Here is an 18,962-nt window from a genome sequence, read left to right as displayed (position 1 = left end):
TAAGCGCAATGCCAACTTGTGAAAATAAAGATATTAGTTTGGATTTTTCTTTAGCGAGTGACCGCGAATACCATGTAATGCGTTTGTGTTATAATAATGGTTTAGTCTTCAGCAACAATAATTGCGGAAAATAACTCGTCAAAATTATTTTTAGCGATATTTTAAAATAAAATACCTAATACATTTTGTTAGCACACTCTACTGTTTATGTACACTTGGAATCACACATAAATGATAGATCTTCCTCTAGACTAACCTAGAAGTAATATTTATATCGAGACATGGAGAAATATCGAATGTCCGAATTGTAGATTAAAGATTGCTGATGCCCTGACGGAAAGTGCTGACGAGGAGGGTGATAAATGTTATATACGGCTCGGTGGTGGGGCGATAACAAACAAGTACCATAATAGGTATGTTAGGAAAAGTTTTCCACGAGACGCTCATGACTTACGTTTGAACAAATCCTTCCTTATCCCTCACAAGAGCGTTGTCATATACCAGCAGACATTTCATAATATTAGTATATACAAAATAATGCAGTTCTTCAACAAAGTTACCTAACCAAACAGAAAGGTATACGTACTTTTGACGTTGTGAACCAACTTTTTCTTATATCAAACATTTTTGAACTTTTATTGTAACTTCTATGGTACATTTCTCGATTATAATAATATTGTATAAACCAAGCTATAAGAACATACGTGTCGTATGACGGTTGGTTGAAGTAGCATACCAGTCCTATGCATTCAACTTAAAAAGTGATTTATGGTACGCTAAAATATCTAGTAAAATGATTTGGGGTACCTACTCAATCCCATTTTTACAGTGGTTGCAGTACGAACAATATAAACATAAATGCGTAATAATAAAATGTCATAGACGCCTGCCTGTTGATGATCGAAGGTTAAAATATGTAAGTCACACTATATCTTTATCAAACAATATTATTATTATCGTTAGATATGGCTAGAATCAAGGACTGGAAAAGAACAAGTTTTAGAACCACACTCTTTAGAAAATATCGGTAACCAAAACATCTTCAGAACCCATATTAAATTGTATTTAACCGGAACTTCATCGGTACCCTTATTTTTTTTTTTGTAATTCGTACCCAATATTTACCGGTCGAGTTTAATACTATAATAAGTACCTATACTGATATTTTTTCTACAGTTGGTATACTATTAGTACCTATACATTACAATCATTGTATAATTCTTAAAAAACATAAAAAATTAAAAATTCATGGATTATTTCGGGACTAAAGCGAGAATAATATATAAATTGTTTAATAAAATAGTCAGTACATTTTATGGTCCCAATTTGAATTTAAATATTCAGGGATCTAAGTATATATTTTTCTTAGAACCGAAGCTAAACAAAAAAAAAAAAATTTAATACTGCGATCCCTGCTGAATCAGAGTCATGGTGCGTTGAAAACCGATGGCCATAATATAACAATACGAATTATACGATATTCCAATTTTTATAAGCCCGCGAAACTATGTTTATTATAATTAATACATTCATCGCAAGGTCCTCTTTGTAAAAAATAAAACACGAACAAACTTCAAACGTTAATGAGCGCTGAGGACCATAACCATAATGAGTATACGTCGTCTGTCAAGTGTCGTACATTAATTATTATTTATTAATATTTTCTAAGCGTAACAATTAATTAGTACACGTCTTAATAATATGTCTGGTGTGTTGTGCTGGTTAGTTCAATTGTGTATTGTCTGAATGTTTCTGTGAAAGAAAACTGTACCGTTTTGCGACCTTATTATGTTTTACTACTAATGCAGTCCATTGTTCGTGTGTTTATTCCGATGATTTTAATATCATAATAAACACAATGTTAGAACCACGCAAATTATAAAATAATAACATCACTTCGTAATAATAATTATAGTCGATCAGCCGTTTTATTGCGAGATTCGTATCTAAGTTCCATGCTTCCGATTTTCACCAACCCGTGCGAGGGTACATTGGATTTTTTAGTTTTCAAAATTCGCAATATTTAATATAACATGAACATGTACAGTAGTGCACCTCCCCATACGGCCGACCGTCGACTGCTTGGTAGTGGCTTATTGCTCCCGCGAGCGTTAACATTATAATAGGTATATAATATAACAATATGTGAAAATACTGAATAATGTAGACCGCGCCCCGTTCGTATTATTATATTATTATATTATTATACGCGTTGTAAAAATAAACCACAAAAGTAGTTACAATATTTGATTTTTGCATATTTTTCATTATGTTGTTGCGATGCCCTGAAGTTTAAATTTAATCACGGAGAATAATATTATTATATCGCATTACACGAGCAAATACTTCCTCCTTCTCTACAAAGTTAATTTAAACGTCGCGTATTTTTAGAACCAACTTATATTTTATGCAGATAAATTAATTTCGGTACTATACATAATATTATATGATATTATATTATACTGTACAGTTATTACATTCGGAAGCAAATTTAATATGCACCTATTATAATAGGTGCCTATATACATAACATAATATTATTACTATGCACGGGGGTAAAAATCAAAATTTGATATTATACTCTTTGATACCATAGGTTAGTTTTCCTCTAGAACAAACTTTAATACAATTTTTCCTCCCGACACATAATCAAATTAACGTTCTGCGAACAATATTATGGTATATTATTTATTATTCCTGGAACTGGAAGCTTTGAATTTTTCCTACACGTCAGTCTCGTCGTTTATGCAAAACAGTAACGATCGAACACACCGTTCGACCCCTTATTCGTGATTTATTCGATTCACGTCCATCTATCACTTTCTTCGATAATAATATAATAGTTCACCAATAAATAATGTATTTGGTTTTTATACATATCAAAGTAGGTACCTATATTCCAGACCACTGGAAATATTTCAAATAAATTCGTTTTGACGAGCTTTAGTCATTTGTAGCCATGTTGACAGTAGAATATTTAAATTGTTAGTGTAGGTATATAAAATTAATAATTAATAATATAATATAGGTAAACTGGGCGGGGGGGGGGGGGGGGAGAGACGGCCGACGAGTGCCACCACGCGATGACGTGTTCTGACTTTCCCGTTTGAAGTAGTTTTATGCTCGATATGGATTTCTCATATTAAATTATGTCTAGTAACGACATTGTATAATTATAGAATATAATATAAACTATAAAGTCACACTACTCAAAAAACATCGTTCTCGAATTACCTATAGTATCATTATTATTTGTGTTCATTTATTAATTATATTTTAATACCTTATTTGTATCAGTGTTAATATAAATTTACCGAAAGTATATTATGTTTATGTACCAGTCACATCATAATAATATTGTTAATAGTCTTAAAAATAGAGGGTAATGAACATTATTACTTTTATAGTTCTATAAAACCGTCTCTGTCTCTCAGTTTTGGTATATATTTTCGTTAACGTTTCGTGTTGTCTGGTAGCCTGCAATATATGTATGTAACTAGGTAGGTACCTACTTTTAAGTCAAAACTTTATTAGACGTAAACATTACTTTTCGAAACGTGGTGTATTATAATATAATTCGTGTTCCTCGACTCGCACTTTAATATCTCGTTTTTTAATCTTAACTCCTCGTTTTCACTTAATGTTTCATTAAATTCGTATTTCGGTTACCTACCTTAAAAACAAATTATTTTAATCGCGTGTTTTTAATTAAATGCGTTCTCTAAAAATGAACGTATTTACTTTTTAAAACTTCGAATTGAATCTTTAGCTCATTAAAGTTATACCGACGTACCCACAAAGATAATTATCGTCTATTGGGCGAGTTAAATTGGGCTCAACATAAATTATTTATAATTGTATAATATTAAGAATGTCTGAAAAAATTCACTACTATAACAATATAATATACGTATTATACGACGTGCTTATTATTATGTCAGTATTTGTTGTCTTATCTTTTCATCGTTTCCTTTATTATTTTCGTTTACATTTGTATTATATTTCAGAGACGATACTAAACCGAGTAAAAATTATATAAAATAAAAAGTTTTTTTTATTCGTATTATTATTCTATTTTTATTATAAAATCATTACAGGTCAAAAATTAGTACATTAATTATAGGTAATATAAAATATCATGATTGCGTAAAAACGGTTATAGGTCCATGGATATGTACGTCTTGCGTTTTTACTGGTAAACAAAATAACTCAAACTTTCAGTATTAGAAAGCGTGTATCCATGAATTAAAAAACATTTTAACGGCATTATAATATAATATATTATAGTATTATAAACGTACTTATAATGTTAAAAAATAAACATATACCATAAAAACTAAAAATTATTAAATAAAAATAAACGTTGGTTATAATAACATAAACTTTAAATAATTTACAATCATAATTAAATCACAGAAGTGTAACCCCGGATTAAGAAAAAATGTGTTTTATTTATTTGGTGCTATTGTATATTGTTCAGAAAATGTTTCATTTTTATGTACTAGTGCACAAATGTAATAACAAATATTTTAGACGATAGTTTAAATTCGATTATGAATTTGGATGATAAAAACCATATAATATGTAATAAAGTATTATGATTGAGTTTGCATTTTTAATCAGTAGCTTGTAAAATATTCATTTTCTCGGTGAGTTAAAAGAAATATTTTATCAACTCAGTGAATTAAAAGGCGTATTGATATCGTTTGATTTTTCTTGTGAACTTGACACAGTGGTAGTTGCAGCGGTGCACTTTGATATTTCCTGGAGTAACACGCGCTGCTCATCAATCAAACTAAGAACTCTTTTATGCATAGTAGGGCATTAATCAACTTCTTGGGAATGCCGAAGTTTAATTGAGTGTTGTTCACCACATTTTAACGAAATTAATACGTCTTAAAATTAAGATATAAACTTTTTTAAATGTTCATCTATTGGTTTAAATGATATAATAATTAATATGTAATTTATAATCAGCGTTTATGTTACGTTTCAAATTTTTGTCTAGTATGATCGTATTCCAAATTTAAATCTAAACAAAACAACTTGTACTGTGTCGTTGGAATGCAAAAAAATATGAGCTGTTACTATTTTTCCGAAACCTTAGAAAATATTCCGCTAACAAATACTTTTCCCCGATGGTATTAGTATGCATTTCGTGTTCCCGCTGTTGTTTTAACCTTTAACTGCCCAAAACCGATCGATTGTAAAACAATAGAATGCGTGCGTTAAACGCTCCGATGATTAAACACGACCGTAAAGTTAATCGACCACGATAATAAATACTCAAAGCGTCAACAGGTGAAAATTGAGATGATAAAATATTATAATATTGTTTTGAACAGTGATGGGTTGTGAAGTCGAATTTGCTTAACAAGTTCACTGTGGACTTTGCATTCCTGCAGTGCCGCGATCGCCAGCGTTTAATCCAATGATGTGTCGGATGGTAGTCCAATGGTGGGCGATGTGTTTAAGTTGATTTAAAATTTTTAAAATAATTTGTCCGTCAAATGTACGTCAGGTTACCTACTGTTATAGTTTTAATATTATTCACTAAACCCAATAAGACAGTGTGATAGTATAAACTTATACAATATTCGACTAGCGTGTTTAAGGTTGTTTTTTGTTTTCTGTCATTATTCTTACACACAATAAATATTGCGTATGCTATGCACTTGTAATTAGGTTTATTTTTTGCGGTTTTGATTGAAGAAACCCGCCACTTTAATAGAAATTACTATTGATAACATTTAGCACGAGCGATGGAACATTTATTGGTAACTGCAACAATCAAAGTTTTGTTCTATAAGTTTTATTAAGAATGTACGTTTTATTTCATGTAGATAAATCGTAGATATATTTTAATGGGTACTAATAATATTAATAGCATTATAAGAATATGTCCACTAGTTGTATGGCAATTTCGTCTCGACCGCGACGTGTGCATTGGCATTACTGCGCTGTTTATTAGCCAAACGATGGAAAACCTACTAAATCACAAATAATCGTATGTACTATGTAAGAGTAACATATAAGTAAAACAACCGATTATTCGAGTCCGATTTATCGGAAGCTGATAACGTTTGTGTGGTATAAATTTCATCGGAAAAAATTCCCGACCATGTGAACAGGAAAAAAGTGTTAATTCATGAAGTTAACGTGGTTCGACTCCGGAATAAATTAAAACCCGTGATTTTTGTTTAAGTTTCTAGTCACGAGCACTCACGACCCACTTATCGGTGCCAAACGGGTCAAAAAACGTTATATCTAAAATTCGGGACCGCCTGTGGTTAGTTTTTCCACGACGTGTATTCGTATTCGGAAATTCACGTTAATTAATAGTTGACCACGCACACATTGATTACACGGGATTCTATTAACCACAAGGATTATAGGCACCCTTATTATCCCAAAAGTAACCCTTACGTTATTGAATGTATTATTTTTTTGTTTATTTGAAGTGGTTTTGTAATACAACCATATTGAATGCCAAAAATGTGTATGCTATAGATATGCAAGAAGATATAACAATTAAAAAAATATACAACTTTTTTTCAAACATTTTGTTTCGTATTGACATGAACTTATACGTAAATATATATTTTCAAAATCGTTAATACTTCTTGAGTTACGATAGTGCTTAATATTGAATAAATCACCCAGTGTAGCCGCAGGTATTGTTAATTATTATTTTCCGATATAACGGCAACTTTGGGATTGATATTTATTGCATATAATATATAATAATATTATTCGACCGAATCTATTTGCGGTCGTTACACGTTTATATCGCTATTTACATATTTGCGCTCATTCGTACAATATATATATATACATATTATTATAAACGCGTATGAAATAACAACTTTACTTATAAATCTCGTGTTGAGAGCGGCCACTTTCTATTAGTTTATAAACAACGTGAAATCTTAAAGCACAACACAAAAGTTTTCGCTTAGTAATATTCGAAAATTATATAGTCGAAAACAAAAGTTTTCGTGTACGGTTTTTTTTCCTATACTTCTTACCTATAACGCCATACGCGTATTATAATATAAATGTGTAATGCGCGCGTCATAATATACTATTCGCTCCGTAACAACTGTTTTGGCGAGCGAAAAAAAAACCTGAGTTCTGCGGCAGTCACTATACTATATATATATAACCCTGTTGATATATTGTAATTATTTGTTTGGAACAAATTCGTAGAGTAACCTATTTATTTTTTACTTACTCCTTACGTCTTATTACTTTCAACCATCGCGCGTTTCTTTCTCGAACCGAATTGCAGGGTGGATCACGCGTCATGACATTTTACGATAAATAGATTTCCATTGAATAACGACCGCTATATTAATATTATAGTACAAACCTATTTGTATTCAATTTTAACTCCTGCAAGCAAACAATATTTAAAAAACATACGAGACAAAACAAAAATTGTCACCCAAATTCAGTCGCAACTTTCAGCGCGCGTGTTATATAACGATTCCGACCGGGTGAACATTACATGTTATTATTACGCATAGTTTCGATCAGCTGATCTCGGAAACGTAACGCGTTTGAAACCCTACACCAAATCGGAAGCAATTATCGTTTGGCTAGCCAACACTGACGTATTCAGTTTCACGCTGTACTCCGAAATGTTTTCATGTTGTTTTTAATCTTGCAAGTCTGAACCACACTCTGCACGAGCTGCAACCGATGGAAACATTTTTTTTTTTTTTTACAATAAGCGTATGAGTGGATAGTACATTATTAGCATGCATTGGCTATTTGGCTAAATTATAAGGCGACGTAACAAGCGATTAAACCACGCCCGACACCGCACAAGCGTGTATTTGTGTGGTCACCGCAACTAGAATTTTTTCGCTATGGAACAAACGGTACTTTTGGGAATCATTACCTTATTAAGGCTGAATTTCTACAAATAAAATATTTGTTATTTACTATTTACATTTTAAACCACTCGATTCACTTAAAACATATGACAAAAATATTTTTTTGACAAAATATACTTTCCAAATCTATGAATTCCTAGTATTGTACCTATTGTAATATACTAATATATTATTCAATAATATTACTTAATATATTTTATTAGATAATATTAAGAAATTAATAATACCACTTCGTTTTAAAATATTATAATCACCAATAAAAATGTCAAAATTTGAAATAAAATGAACAATATTAGTTCAATGTTTAACATAGTATAAAATTGAATAAATACAGATTTTTTTCATTTATTTTTAGATAACAGAATCTCGAATAATCTTTTCTGTGCGTAAAGTCGTGTTGGAAAGTCGATCCTCGCTCCAAGGCCCCGAGAGATTCTAAAATAGTTTGAAATTTATTATTTAGCACTTTCCATGCTGTTGATACAGTACTAAGAAGAGTTAAATATATAATACAAGTGGCTAACATTTGAAGTAATATGTTACAATATCGTTGATCAATATAAAAGAAGCCATTTCTTGTTTACTTTTTAAATTTTTGTTTTCAATAATTGTTTCCTTCGGTGATAACATTCTGCCAGTCAATTCCTTACTAATGTCATCTTTATAAGATCATACGAACAATTTTACGATACTTTAATTGAACCAAATTTATCTACTATAACAAATTGTACGACTTAAGAATATAATAATATAACGATGCACAAACAGTCTCCGTAGATTCAATTGAGTTGTATAAAAATGGTGACGACAGGAATAGAGGATTATTGTTCAATCTCCGCCCAGCACGTCATAGCTTAATGTTATTATATGAATTCTTTGGGAGAAACAAAAATACGATAGTAGATTATTCATATATACGTGTCCTAATCTATCCAAAATTCTTCAATAATTTCATTTTTTACATTGTGAATCATAAATTCTAGTCACATTCATTAAAATATCAAACAAAATGGGTGTAACAGAATTGCTTTTGGGGAGGGGGGAATGCCACGGCTACCCAGGTGAATTTTTCGGCTGGACTGCGTGTGGATGATATCGTCGGCCGTGTTACGATTTACGGTTTGGCCGAAGATTCAGTCGCGGTCGGTCCCTCGAGCGCGAGTAAACGAACCGTACGCGTCGATTTAAATAATAAAAAAAAAACAGCCCACATAATGCGTATAATAATATTATATACCGAATGTACTTTTTTAAATGTACCTACCTATACATTCCCCTACGTTTTAAAAAAAAATATACGCACCGATAAAAAAGAATTCTTACACGCACGCATTTGTGTATTCTATGAGCTCGTGTTCAAATGCTCGTATTGTATATATTGGCCTACACGTCGGCCATTAGAATAAAAAAAAACCGGTAAAAGCTTAAACTGTCGAAAAGCTATAATAGGAATAATACTGCACGTTCCGTGCCTCAAAGTATGCATCCCAAACTCCTAAAAGTCTCGAGTATCGATAACAGTGGTGCCTCTGTGTGGTGAATTGTTTATTATATTTTTAAATCTTTTTTTTCAAATAATAAAAATAACAAATAAATAGTAAGTAGGTATGTTTGTTGTCTAAATTAGAGCGGGTTATTTTTTTTGGAGAATAATTTAGACAATAGAGTATATAAGGAGTTCTCAAAAACTAAAACGTATCGTGTTGGAATAAATTAATCTCGATTGATTTTTTCTATAATAAACCGTAAAAACATATCGACCTATAATAACACTATTAGAAAGACCGCATAGAATTAGGTACATTGATTATTTTTATGAAGATAATTTTATGAGACATTCGAGACGTATACAATATTACAATAATTATAGTATTATCAATTATGTAATATGGTAATGTATCATTAAAGACATCGATATTGTCAACGCTTACGATAGCTATTTAAACTGTTGGGTGGCAACTTAAACTTTCGATGACGTTGGATTCATTTGGCTGCACGTACGACCTCATACTTCATATTAAAATAATTATAATATAGGTATTTTAATATTGAATTATGTAAAATTTTGTAAATCTGGCAAAAGTGTAAATTTTTGTTTGAGAAGTTCCTTGAACAATATCTATTCCACCACTACATGAAAAAGTTCTAAAAATCGGTTTCCAGTCGATTTAAATTCCACTTATCACATTTTTCGTTCCAACAAAAAATTAAAAAGTACTTATATGTGTGTTTTTACATGTGAAAAAAATAGTTATCCCTCGAAAAAAGTTCTGACACTTTATATTATGTATCATACGGTACTATAATAAACGGTAAGAGCGAACGATTTGAATCTTCCAACTATTTGTCGTATACGCCATAATATTATTATACCTAGTGTGTTACTATAAGACGTAATTACGAATTCAAAGGTAATTTCAATATAAAGTAAATTGTCAGTACCTACCTACTTTTCCCGGTACACAGAGCGTGTACCAACTCACCGCAGACACTGTCATATTGGTATTATATAATACCACCAGCAGCCAGCTATAATTGAATATAAATGTTTTTTATGTTATTGTGTGTCGGTCTTTACCGTTTTTTATTTTTCTATAACAGACTTGTACCTTGTTTCAGGGTAAGACTTGCAAGCTGAACATGCACAAAAACATGTACTACAAAGGTGAGTGGACATAAATTCGTTTTGAACGTATTATATATTATTATTTTGTAAGACTATACCACAATGTCATATGGTTTTAAGGAACGCGCTCGCGTATTGTATAATAATATTATTATGATAATCTATTAGTACGCTTTTGAGTCACAAACGTGGTTTTTTTTATTCAACATTAAAAATTTTCTCTACGTCACATCCCTCGAGTGTCACTCGTCATAACGAAAAGGTATAATAATATAATACTACTTATATTATTAATGCTAGCTTGATACGTTAAAAAATATCCTTATTTGAATGCTTCATATTTTCATATCTTGGCAAGCTCGTTGAACTTTTACGAAATTTTTCGTTAGTCCATCCGCTACAACAGCGGAAGCTGCAAACGAAACGATGAAACGTGATTTCTGTCCAAGTCTTATTCCGTCTCACGTTACAGTCACTATATCGTGATGCACACATATATATACTACACGAGTTTATATTGATGTTACTGCATTTCAGGGATTAAAACGAACTCAATCACAGCTGAGGCATTTTTCTGGCACCCCCACCTCCGATTTTTTGATTCAAATCAAGGGCTTTCTTTTGTGCTGCGTTTGTGGTGGTTTTTGCTTAAGTTTTATAATTTGTGCAGAAACTCCTAATGATGATCCATTATTAGTACCTAATAACCTACAAAGGATTTATAGTGAGCGTGCTAGGGAAACAACTTGTCAACTGTAATATTAAGCAACCAATACTAATAGAATCTCTATATTTGAAAAATTAAAGATTTAGAAATGTATATAAAAAAAAAGATTTCCAAGATTTCTAAATTGAATTTATAGGCACTAGTTGCAAATAGTAGTTGATACTTGGCTGTACTTGACAACTTTGTGGCAGATGTAGTTCATTAGGGGTTTCAGCACAAACAATAAAGCACTTGGTTTGTATGCGAAATGTGCCGCGGAAGTTAATTTCTCATCAATCACCGAAAATGATCTACGTTATTGTAATCGTCTTGTCCGCTATATATATGTATAATATATTATATTGTATATAAATATAGTATATTAATATACGCCATGATATACGCTCGTATGAAATAGCGTCTGTGATTTATCGGGACGTAATTATTATTATTATTATTATTTACATAAAGCTATATTATACTTTGCTGCACTATCGCTGCAGTGTTGTTTGCCACCCCGTTTCCCTGGTCGAAAGGTTCGGAAAACTTTTACCGCAATACCTCTACTCGTTATTAACGTAATTTCACGACGACCGCTGCCACCGCCGCCGCCGCGATCATTATTATTATAAGCAACGCCGCTGTTGCGTGGACCCCAAAGCTACACGCAGGTACGACGTGTCATTATCGAACGTCTTTAATGACAATTTATTCGTGCGGGAAACGAGGAGACCCGTCGACCCGATATACCGTGGGTTAAGTACGCCACCGCGGTTTCGTTCAATTATTTCACCAAAATTAGACGTTTTAAAAGCGAAATTTACGGTTACCGCGGTATAGGTAATATCGTTACTGCTATACGCGGTGGGCTATGTACAATACATAATATAATAATATAACTTACGCCGCGAGCCGTATATAGGTATATAATAATATAATATGTATATACATGTCGGTTACTATAGATCCCCTCCTGCTTTAACCTACGTCCGGCAGGCTCTCACGGTACACCCCAACACAAACACCGATAATATTATTTCGATACGCGCGACCGTATAAATTATTATCAAACAAAACTTGACCCGACTAAGCCGGACTTAGCGAGACACGGTCGCACTGCACACGCCCCTACGTCCCATCCGTCACAAAGTGATACCCGAGAGCAAATCGTATCAATTCTCCTGCCCCCCCCCCCCCCGCAATCTGCAGTACCTAGGTACCTAGGTATATATAATATAATAATAATATGTTATACCCGGAATTACTTTTTAGACTACCTACGTGCATGTTATTATATATTATAATGTATAGAGGTGCGTACACCGTTCAGTATTATTATTATTATTGTTATACGATGCCGCGATGGCGAGACCTGCAGCAAAGTTTTGACTTAAGCCGCACCGGCGAGATTTATTATACGTTTTGGCTTAGAATCGCGAATCGACTGCACCAGAGATGAGAGGTACTCACTATCACATACATATAGAGGCACCCCGTCGCACCCCTTTCTATGTGGTCTTCGCTCGACGGACGGCGCCCGCTGTTTTTTAACCCTTTAAAATCCGCGTCAGACGGCTTTCGACTTACGACACGATCGACATGTTCGCGTGCGAACTTACAAATCAGCGCCGTCAGACTATATAATACCTTCGAGCTCTCCTCTCCGTGAGTTTCGACTTTCTGACGAGACTATAATATTATTATTATCTACGTGATGAACGACGCCCCGAAACAACTAAAAGTAGACAAATCATCAAGTCGATTACGTCACGACGATAGTAGTTTATACTACTAAAAACCATATTATATATAATATTATTTTATGGCAGAGACGTCTTATCTATGAAAACGACATATTATCTACATCACGTACGCGCGCCGATACTTTCGACAGTAATATATAATACAAACGTTTAAGTACGTTTTCCCGTTCCCAGTGCATTGGCATTTTCAAAATTCGTTTTTGAAACTTTTAGTATAATATGTATTTGTACACAAAACTGTTCGTTCACAAAACCATTTTTATAATAATTCACATATTTTAATTTCCTATAGTTATTTTGTCACATTTTTTTTATCGTTTTTCATTTATAGTCATGACTATTTTTCATAGAGCTTATAAAGCGCGTGTATTCAATCTCGTTAACGAGACGATCACTGGAAAATATATAATAATATACCTAATAATCGCGCGATGTGGTTTGCTGTTGAACGTTCAAAAATTAGAAAAATTAAATGCATTTTATATTTATTTATACTCCGCGCGTGTTGTACAAACTTTTTTACCACTCGCTCATAAAAAATTCAAAGGTTGAAAAATTCTTTGAATACAAATATTGCCCGGCAGAACTTTGTCCCATCGCGGTCGTTAACTTTTCTTTTTTCTCGTTTTTTTTATCCTATTTTATTTAGTCCCCCGTAGTCGCGCTCCGTAACCTTTCCGTCGGCCGTACATTCGCAGTTGTTTAATCTACTCGGTGTTGTCAACGCTTCTCACGTCCTGGAATAATAATAATAATAATAATAATAATACAAAAAAAAAAACAAATAAAAAATAAAAGTAAATAAAATTGACTCTATTCAATTTATTCGGCGCGCTCATACACACTTCCAGTGCGTGTATAGTCACTGCAAATTTCTTGACGCCTCGAGAAATATTATTATTGGCGTTTTTTCCTCACGGTCGGAAAAAAAGATGATGCAGACATGTACCTATATGGAGTTGCGTAGCAGCGGAAATTATGCATCACTCGAATATAATTCGCCGTCGCTACTTTCTTCCACTTCTCCGTCTTCTCCTTTTTTCTGTCTTTATCTTTCTCTCTCTCTCTCTCTCTCTCTCTATGATTGTTATAAATTAAATCATCATCAGCATCGTTTTTTTTTTGTTTTTTTTTTTGTTTCAGCCAACGATTGGACATCGGATTCGTTGTACCAGATATAACTTTGGTAAACTATATTGCATATTATGTCAGTCGTTTTTTCGTGGCAAAGGCGATATTTTTATCAGTACCTAAGCCCTTGAAATACTATCGAACATAAATTCGTTGGGCCCGCGCGTTTTACGTTAAAAATAAGTCGATCGTCCAAAACTTCCCGAAAGGAAAACATGAAAATAATATTTAAATACAAAAATGTCTTGTATAATACAATCTGTCTATAATTATATACACGTATGTGTATGATAATTTCTTATTTTACGGACCAGACCCACGCAGACGGTCACGATCGTATAAATCGTCGGTGGTTGGGAGAGATATAGAGGTCGAGTTGGTAGACGGCTAACAGCAAAGACCTATTAAGCGATCGGTGGTGTTTAGGTAAATGTTTTTCACGGTTTCCGTATATTTTTTTTTTAAATTGAATACAACTACTTACCTATATGTAGTTTAAATTCTTGCTGATTATGCAACGACGATACAATACCTCAACAAACAAGACGTGTAAAAAATGTGTTGGACGTACTATTATTTGAAATTTATTGCTGGCTTACGTTTTATACCTAATACGAGGCGGGTGTATTGATAAAATGACACAAGCGTCTATATTGTCTGGCCTGCATCGACACATTCATTTTATTTCGTATTTGTTAATCATGACGGTGGTGGTGTTATTATATTATATTATATTATTTATGTTTTGTATTTATTTATTTATTTATTTGTTGATTGATTTTAATTTAGGTTATTTTAAAATAATAATATATAATATAAATTTATAAATGCATTAATTTCTATATAGAGGTAGTAGATGGCGTTATTTTAAGCACATTTTTTGGCACGCAAAAAACCATTGGGATGTTCGACTTAATGTTTATAGTTAATATTCAGTGATTAGTGATTGGGAGATGTGTATAGATAATTAGCAAGGTTGTGTGTACGATCTACCCCAACTTGTATTCATGCCACGGCCGTTTCCAGTTTCCGTTTTATTCCAGTTTCCGTTTTCATTTTTACGAGTAAGATCGTTTGACAAATCAAAAATGCAAATACTACCCGACAATAAAATAAAAAGTATACAATTATCATTGTATTCCTAAGGACATTTTATAATTTTAGTTAAGTAAATCACTTTTACTATTTATTGCAACATTTTAGATTTGAGCGAGGAAGCTTGTGGTTTTACAATTATGTTTATTTTTTTTTATCCTGTAAACAAAATTTCTACCAGAAAGGAGTGCTTCGATCTCAACATAATATGTTACTATATTATAGTATCTTATCTTTTAGAAAATTGAATAAAGGAGGTACTTTAAACAGGTCATTTTTCGATTTTATCAGTAGTTTTTAAACGCCACGGAAAAAACCACCAACATTTATTTTTTAACGTTTTGGTCCCATAGAAACGTATCAAATTTAAAAATTACCTAATTCACACTAGGTATATTAATATACAATTAACTTATTAAAGGTTACTTATTGATACATATTTATGATTCATAAATTTCTTTCGTGCGCTCAGAACCATTTGTTATTGAATGCAATCGTTGCGTTCAAATCGCATACAACTGTAATAATACACTATCCTGTCTGAGGACCGAATATGGTTAGATTGACAAATTTTCATCACCACTAACCTACTCCGTCCCGCTGTACTTACCCGCTTTTTATATTCTATAATATTGTAATAATATTTTTTATAAAATTGTTTGTGAAATATTTGCACGGGTTATGTGACCTTTTGAATTTCCGATGAATTGTCCGGCGCAAAATATTTAAATAATATGTATATAATAATTATAGTCTACTCAATTTCGGCGTAAATGACGATCAAAACGATATTATCACGTCATCCGGTCTGTACAAATAATTAAACAAAAAAAGGTTTTCCGTCCGTCCGTTCTGTTGCAACTGTATAATATTTTGATGCGCAGCAATAACGGTGATAATACTAATTTAACCCTCAACCCCTCCACCCCCCCATCCCTTGATAATTATAATAATAATATATTATGTATGAACACCACCATATAACGAGAGCGTATTATAATTTATAATATATGCATACGTATACCGTATACCGGGTATATTATGGTACGATATTATTGGCTATTTGTTCTATTTGATATTATGAGCGCATATGCTCGAATAATATTATCAATAATAGTTGTATCATTCGTGTACGATTCGGAGAGCTGGTTTGTACTCGTTAAGCCGATTTGTGTAATGTGCCTATAATAGTATCCAGTGTTCGGATTAGATAAGTAGTTTTTTTATCTAGATAAAGATAAGGATAATGCAACTCTAATGTATCTAGATAGAGATAAAAGATAACTTAACTAATATTTATCTAGATAAAGATAAAAAAAAGATACAAGTTTTTTTTAATGGATTTTAAATTTAGGTATATTTTAGTTGGGCACTGGGAACATAATAATAATAATGATGATATAAATAAAAATAATTACATTATTTATAAACTATAAACTTGGTTTGAGAACCTGTATAAATATTTAAATGCGTTTGTACAATTTCACGATTTTTATCAGTAAAAAATGTATCTAGATGAATTCATTTAGATGAGTTAAAAAATTATCTAAGATGAACGTTTAGATACCTTGTAACTATTTATCTAGATAAGATAAAAGATGAATAAATAATTATCTAGATATTCATCTAGATAAGTCTGAACACTGATAGTATCCGATGTAAACGAGGCTTGTTTTAGATACGCAGTTAAACAGTACAGTCAATATTATTATTATAATAATTATTATCAGTACGTGTTGGACATAAATCGTTTATTTTTGACAAATCAACAAGACAGTATAAACTTAACTCTTGGTTCTGATATATTTCATTTATATATTCTAAATAATCTAAATTCATCATGTTTTTTAACGGAATGACTAAGCTATCGCAGTAATTAGTATTATAATTTATATACCCATTTAGGCAATAAGTATCATATAATAAGGCTACTTCATCATAGGTAGAGCCGTAGAGGTACTTCTATAAGTAATCATGTAAAAAAAACTCTAAAATTGACCAAAACCTAATTTTACGACTAATTATCAATCATTTCCTGTGACTTATATTATTATGTACATAATTTATTGTACATAATATTATTATCTATACGTATAATCCCCGCGATACAATTAATCGACATGCAGTAATTATTTCGTACTGTTTGCAACATAGATAATAGAAGAATTCTTCCATTATCTATGGTTTGCAATAAATTATTATTTGATTTAGTATTGTTTTTACTGTTGTTATTATTATTATTATTTTTTTAATATTCTAGTTTTCACCGGCGGTTTTTGATATTATAATAAGGCTTGCTGCGAAACCGTTGTCATCGTCTCGCGTACCGTTTCTTCCGGCTTCCGACGGTTCGACCGGAACAGCACATTGTCAGCGACGGTTTCCTCGACACCGCACAACGGACGGTACCGGTCTAGGACCGAATAAAAATACATGCCGCAAACCATGACAACAATGTTATATTATCATTCCTTCATAATATTTAGTAATACTTATCGTTAGTTACCTGTTGTTAGTCGCCTCTATCTATAATAATATCAAATAGTATTATTGTGCACGGCGACGACTCGTCTGGTGTTGACGACGACGGTCATGGGGCTGATGATGGGGGGGGGGGGGGAGTTATAAATTTGTGTTCATAAAATATGATATTATTATTATCATTATTATGGTCATCGTCGTCGTCGTCATCATCGTGTCGTCGTGGTCGTTTAAATTCCGTACAATATAATATATTTTGTATTGTTGTTTTATCACCGTTCGTAAATATTAATGTACATATTATTATTATTATTATACAAACGTATAACAATTATTATTATTATTACTATGCTACGATATTATTATATTATTATGTAAATTGATTTACTATTTACGATTTATGTTGTACGATATATATATAATATAATATATTTAGAGAATAGTTTGTAATAATATTGTACCGCCATAATAATATATTATATTATTATTATTATTATTATTATTACTATTATTATTGACCTGTGCGAAACGTTACGGTGAATAATACTAAAACAATCGCACCGACGGAAACTATACCGAATACATTATAACGCGATATTATAATAATATTATTATGTAAAACATAGCTGGCGTGTGTATACGCCGGTTCAACCACGATATTATTATATTTATAATAAGTGTGTACAACTGTTATTGTCTGCCTCCCCCCTCGATATAATTATTGTTTTATACAGGTGGTTATTGTAAAATAATCATAATCGCTGAAATAATATGTCCCAGAAGAAAATAATAAGCAATTATTATAATACATTGATCGTCGACCGCGTTGTTAACAACGCGCACAAAACGATATTATTATAATATTATAATATTACAACTAAATTTTACTCGACAGTGTGGTGTGGGCACTGTTTCGCGTGTCATGTACCTATATTATAATATAATTATTATTGTATAACACGATATTGGTAATGAATATTGTGTTGCTTCGACGCAAAAGTTAATAAACTGTAAATTGTAATTCGCAAAATACGAATGTTTTCAGTTATAATATATTGTCATGTATTATATATAGGTGCCTAAACCAACAACGATTTCCGTCCACATTATATACCTACTTTTAATGTAACATTTCAAGCCATTGTTGTAATAATTATAGTACGCCGTCCAGGAGACAACTAAGTGTTTTATCGATCTGATTTATCAGTGGTTTCCGATCGACGGTGTCGCGGAAAACCTATAGGAAAACCACCACACGA

General features: G+C 32.0%; 1 protein-coding gene across 3 annotated transcripts in view; it reads left to right on the top strand.

The window, feature by feature from the left end:
- Nucleotides 1–18,735, top strand: part of LOC132950792 (carbonic anhydrase-related protein 10) — a 108,417-nt gene extending 89,682 nt beyond the window's left edge. For 2 of the 3 annotated variants that reach the window (XM_061022353.1, XM_061022354.1), the window contains exons 10-12: nucleotides 10,521–10,566; nucleotides 14,140–14,182; nucleotides 17,483–18,735. In XM_061022353.1, the coding sequence (XP_060878336.1) occupies nucleotides 10,521–10,566; nucleotides 14,140–14,177 (84 nt within the window). In that variant the 3' untranslated portion in view covers nucleotides 14,178–14,182; nucleotides 17,483–18,735. The remainder of the gene's footprint in view (nucleotides 1–10,520; nucleotides 10,567–14,139; nucleotides 14,183–17,482) is intronic. The other variant, XM_061022356.1, reaches the window with a different exon arrangement.
- The last annotated feature ends 227 nt before the right edge of the window (nucleotides 18,736–18,962 follow it).

Source organism: Metopolophium dirhodum, chromosome 8, assembly GCF_019925205.1.
Source record: "Metopolophium dirhodum isolate CAU chromosome 8, ASM1992520v1, whole genome shotgun sequence".
NCBI lineage: Eukaryota > Metazoa > Arthropoda > Insecta > Hemiptera > Aphididae > Metopolophium > Metopolophium dirhodum.
Note: the sequence above shows the minus strand (reverse complement) of the source record. Positions and strands in the feature narration are given on the sequence as shown.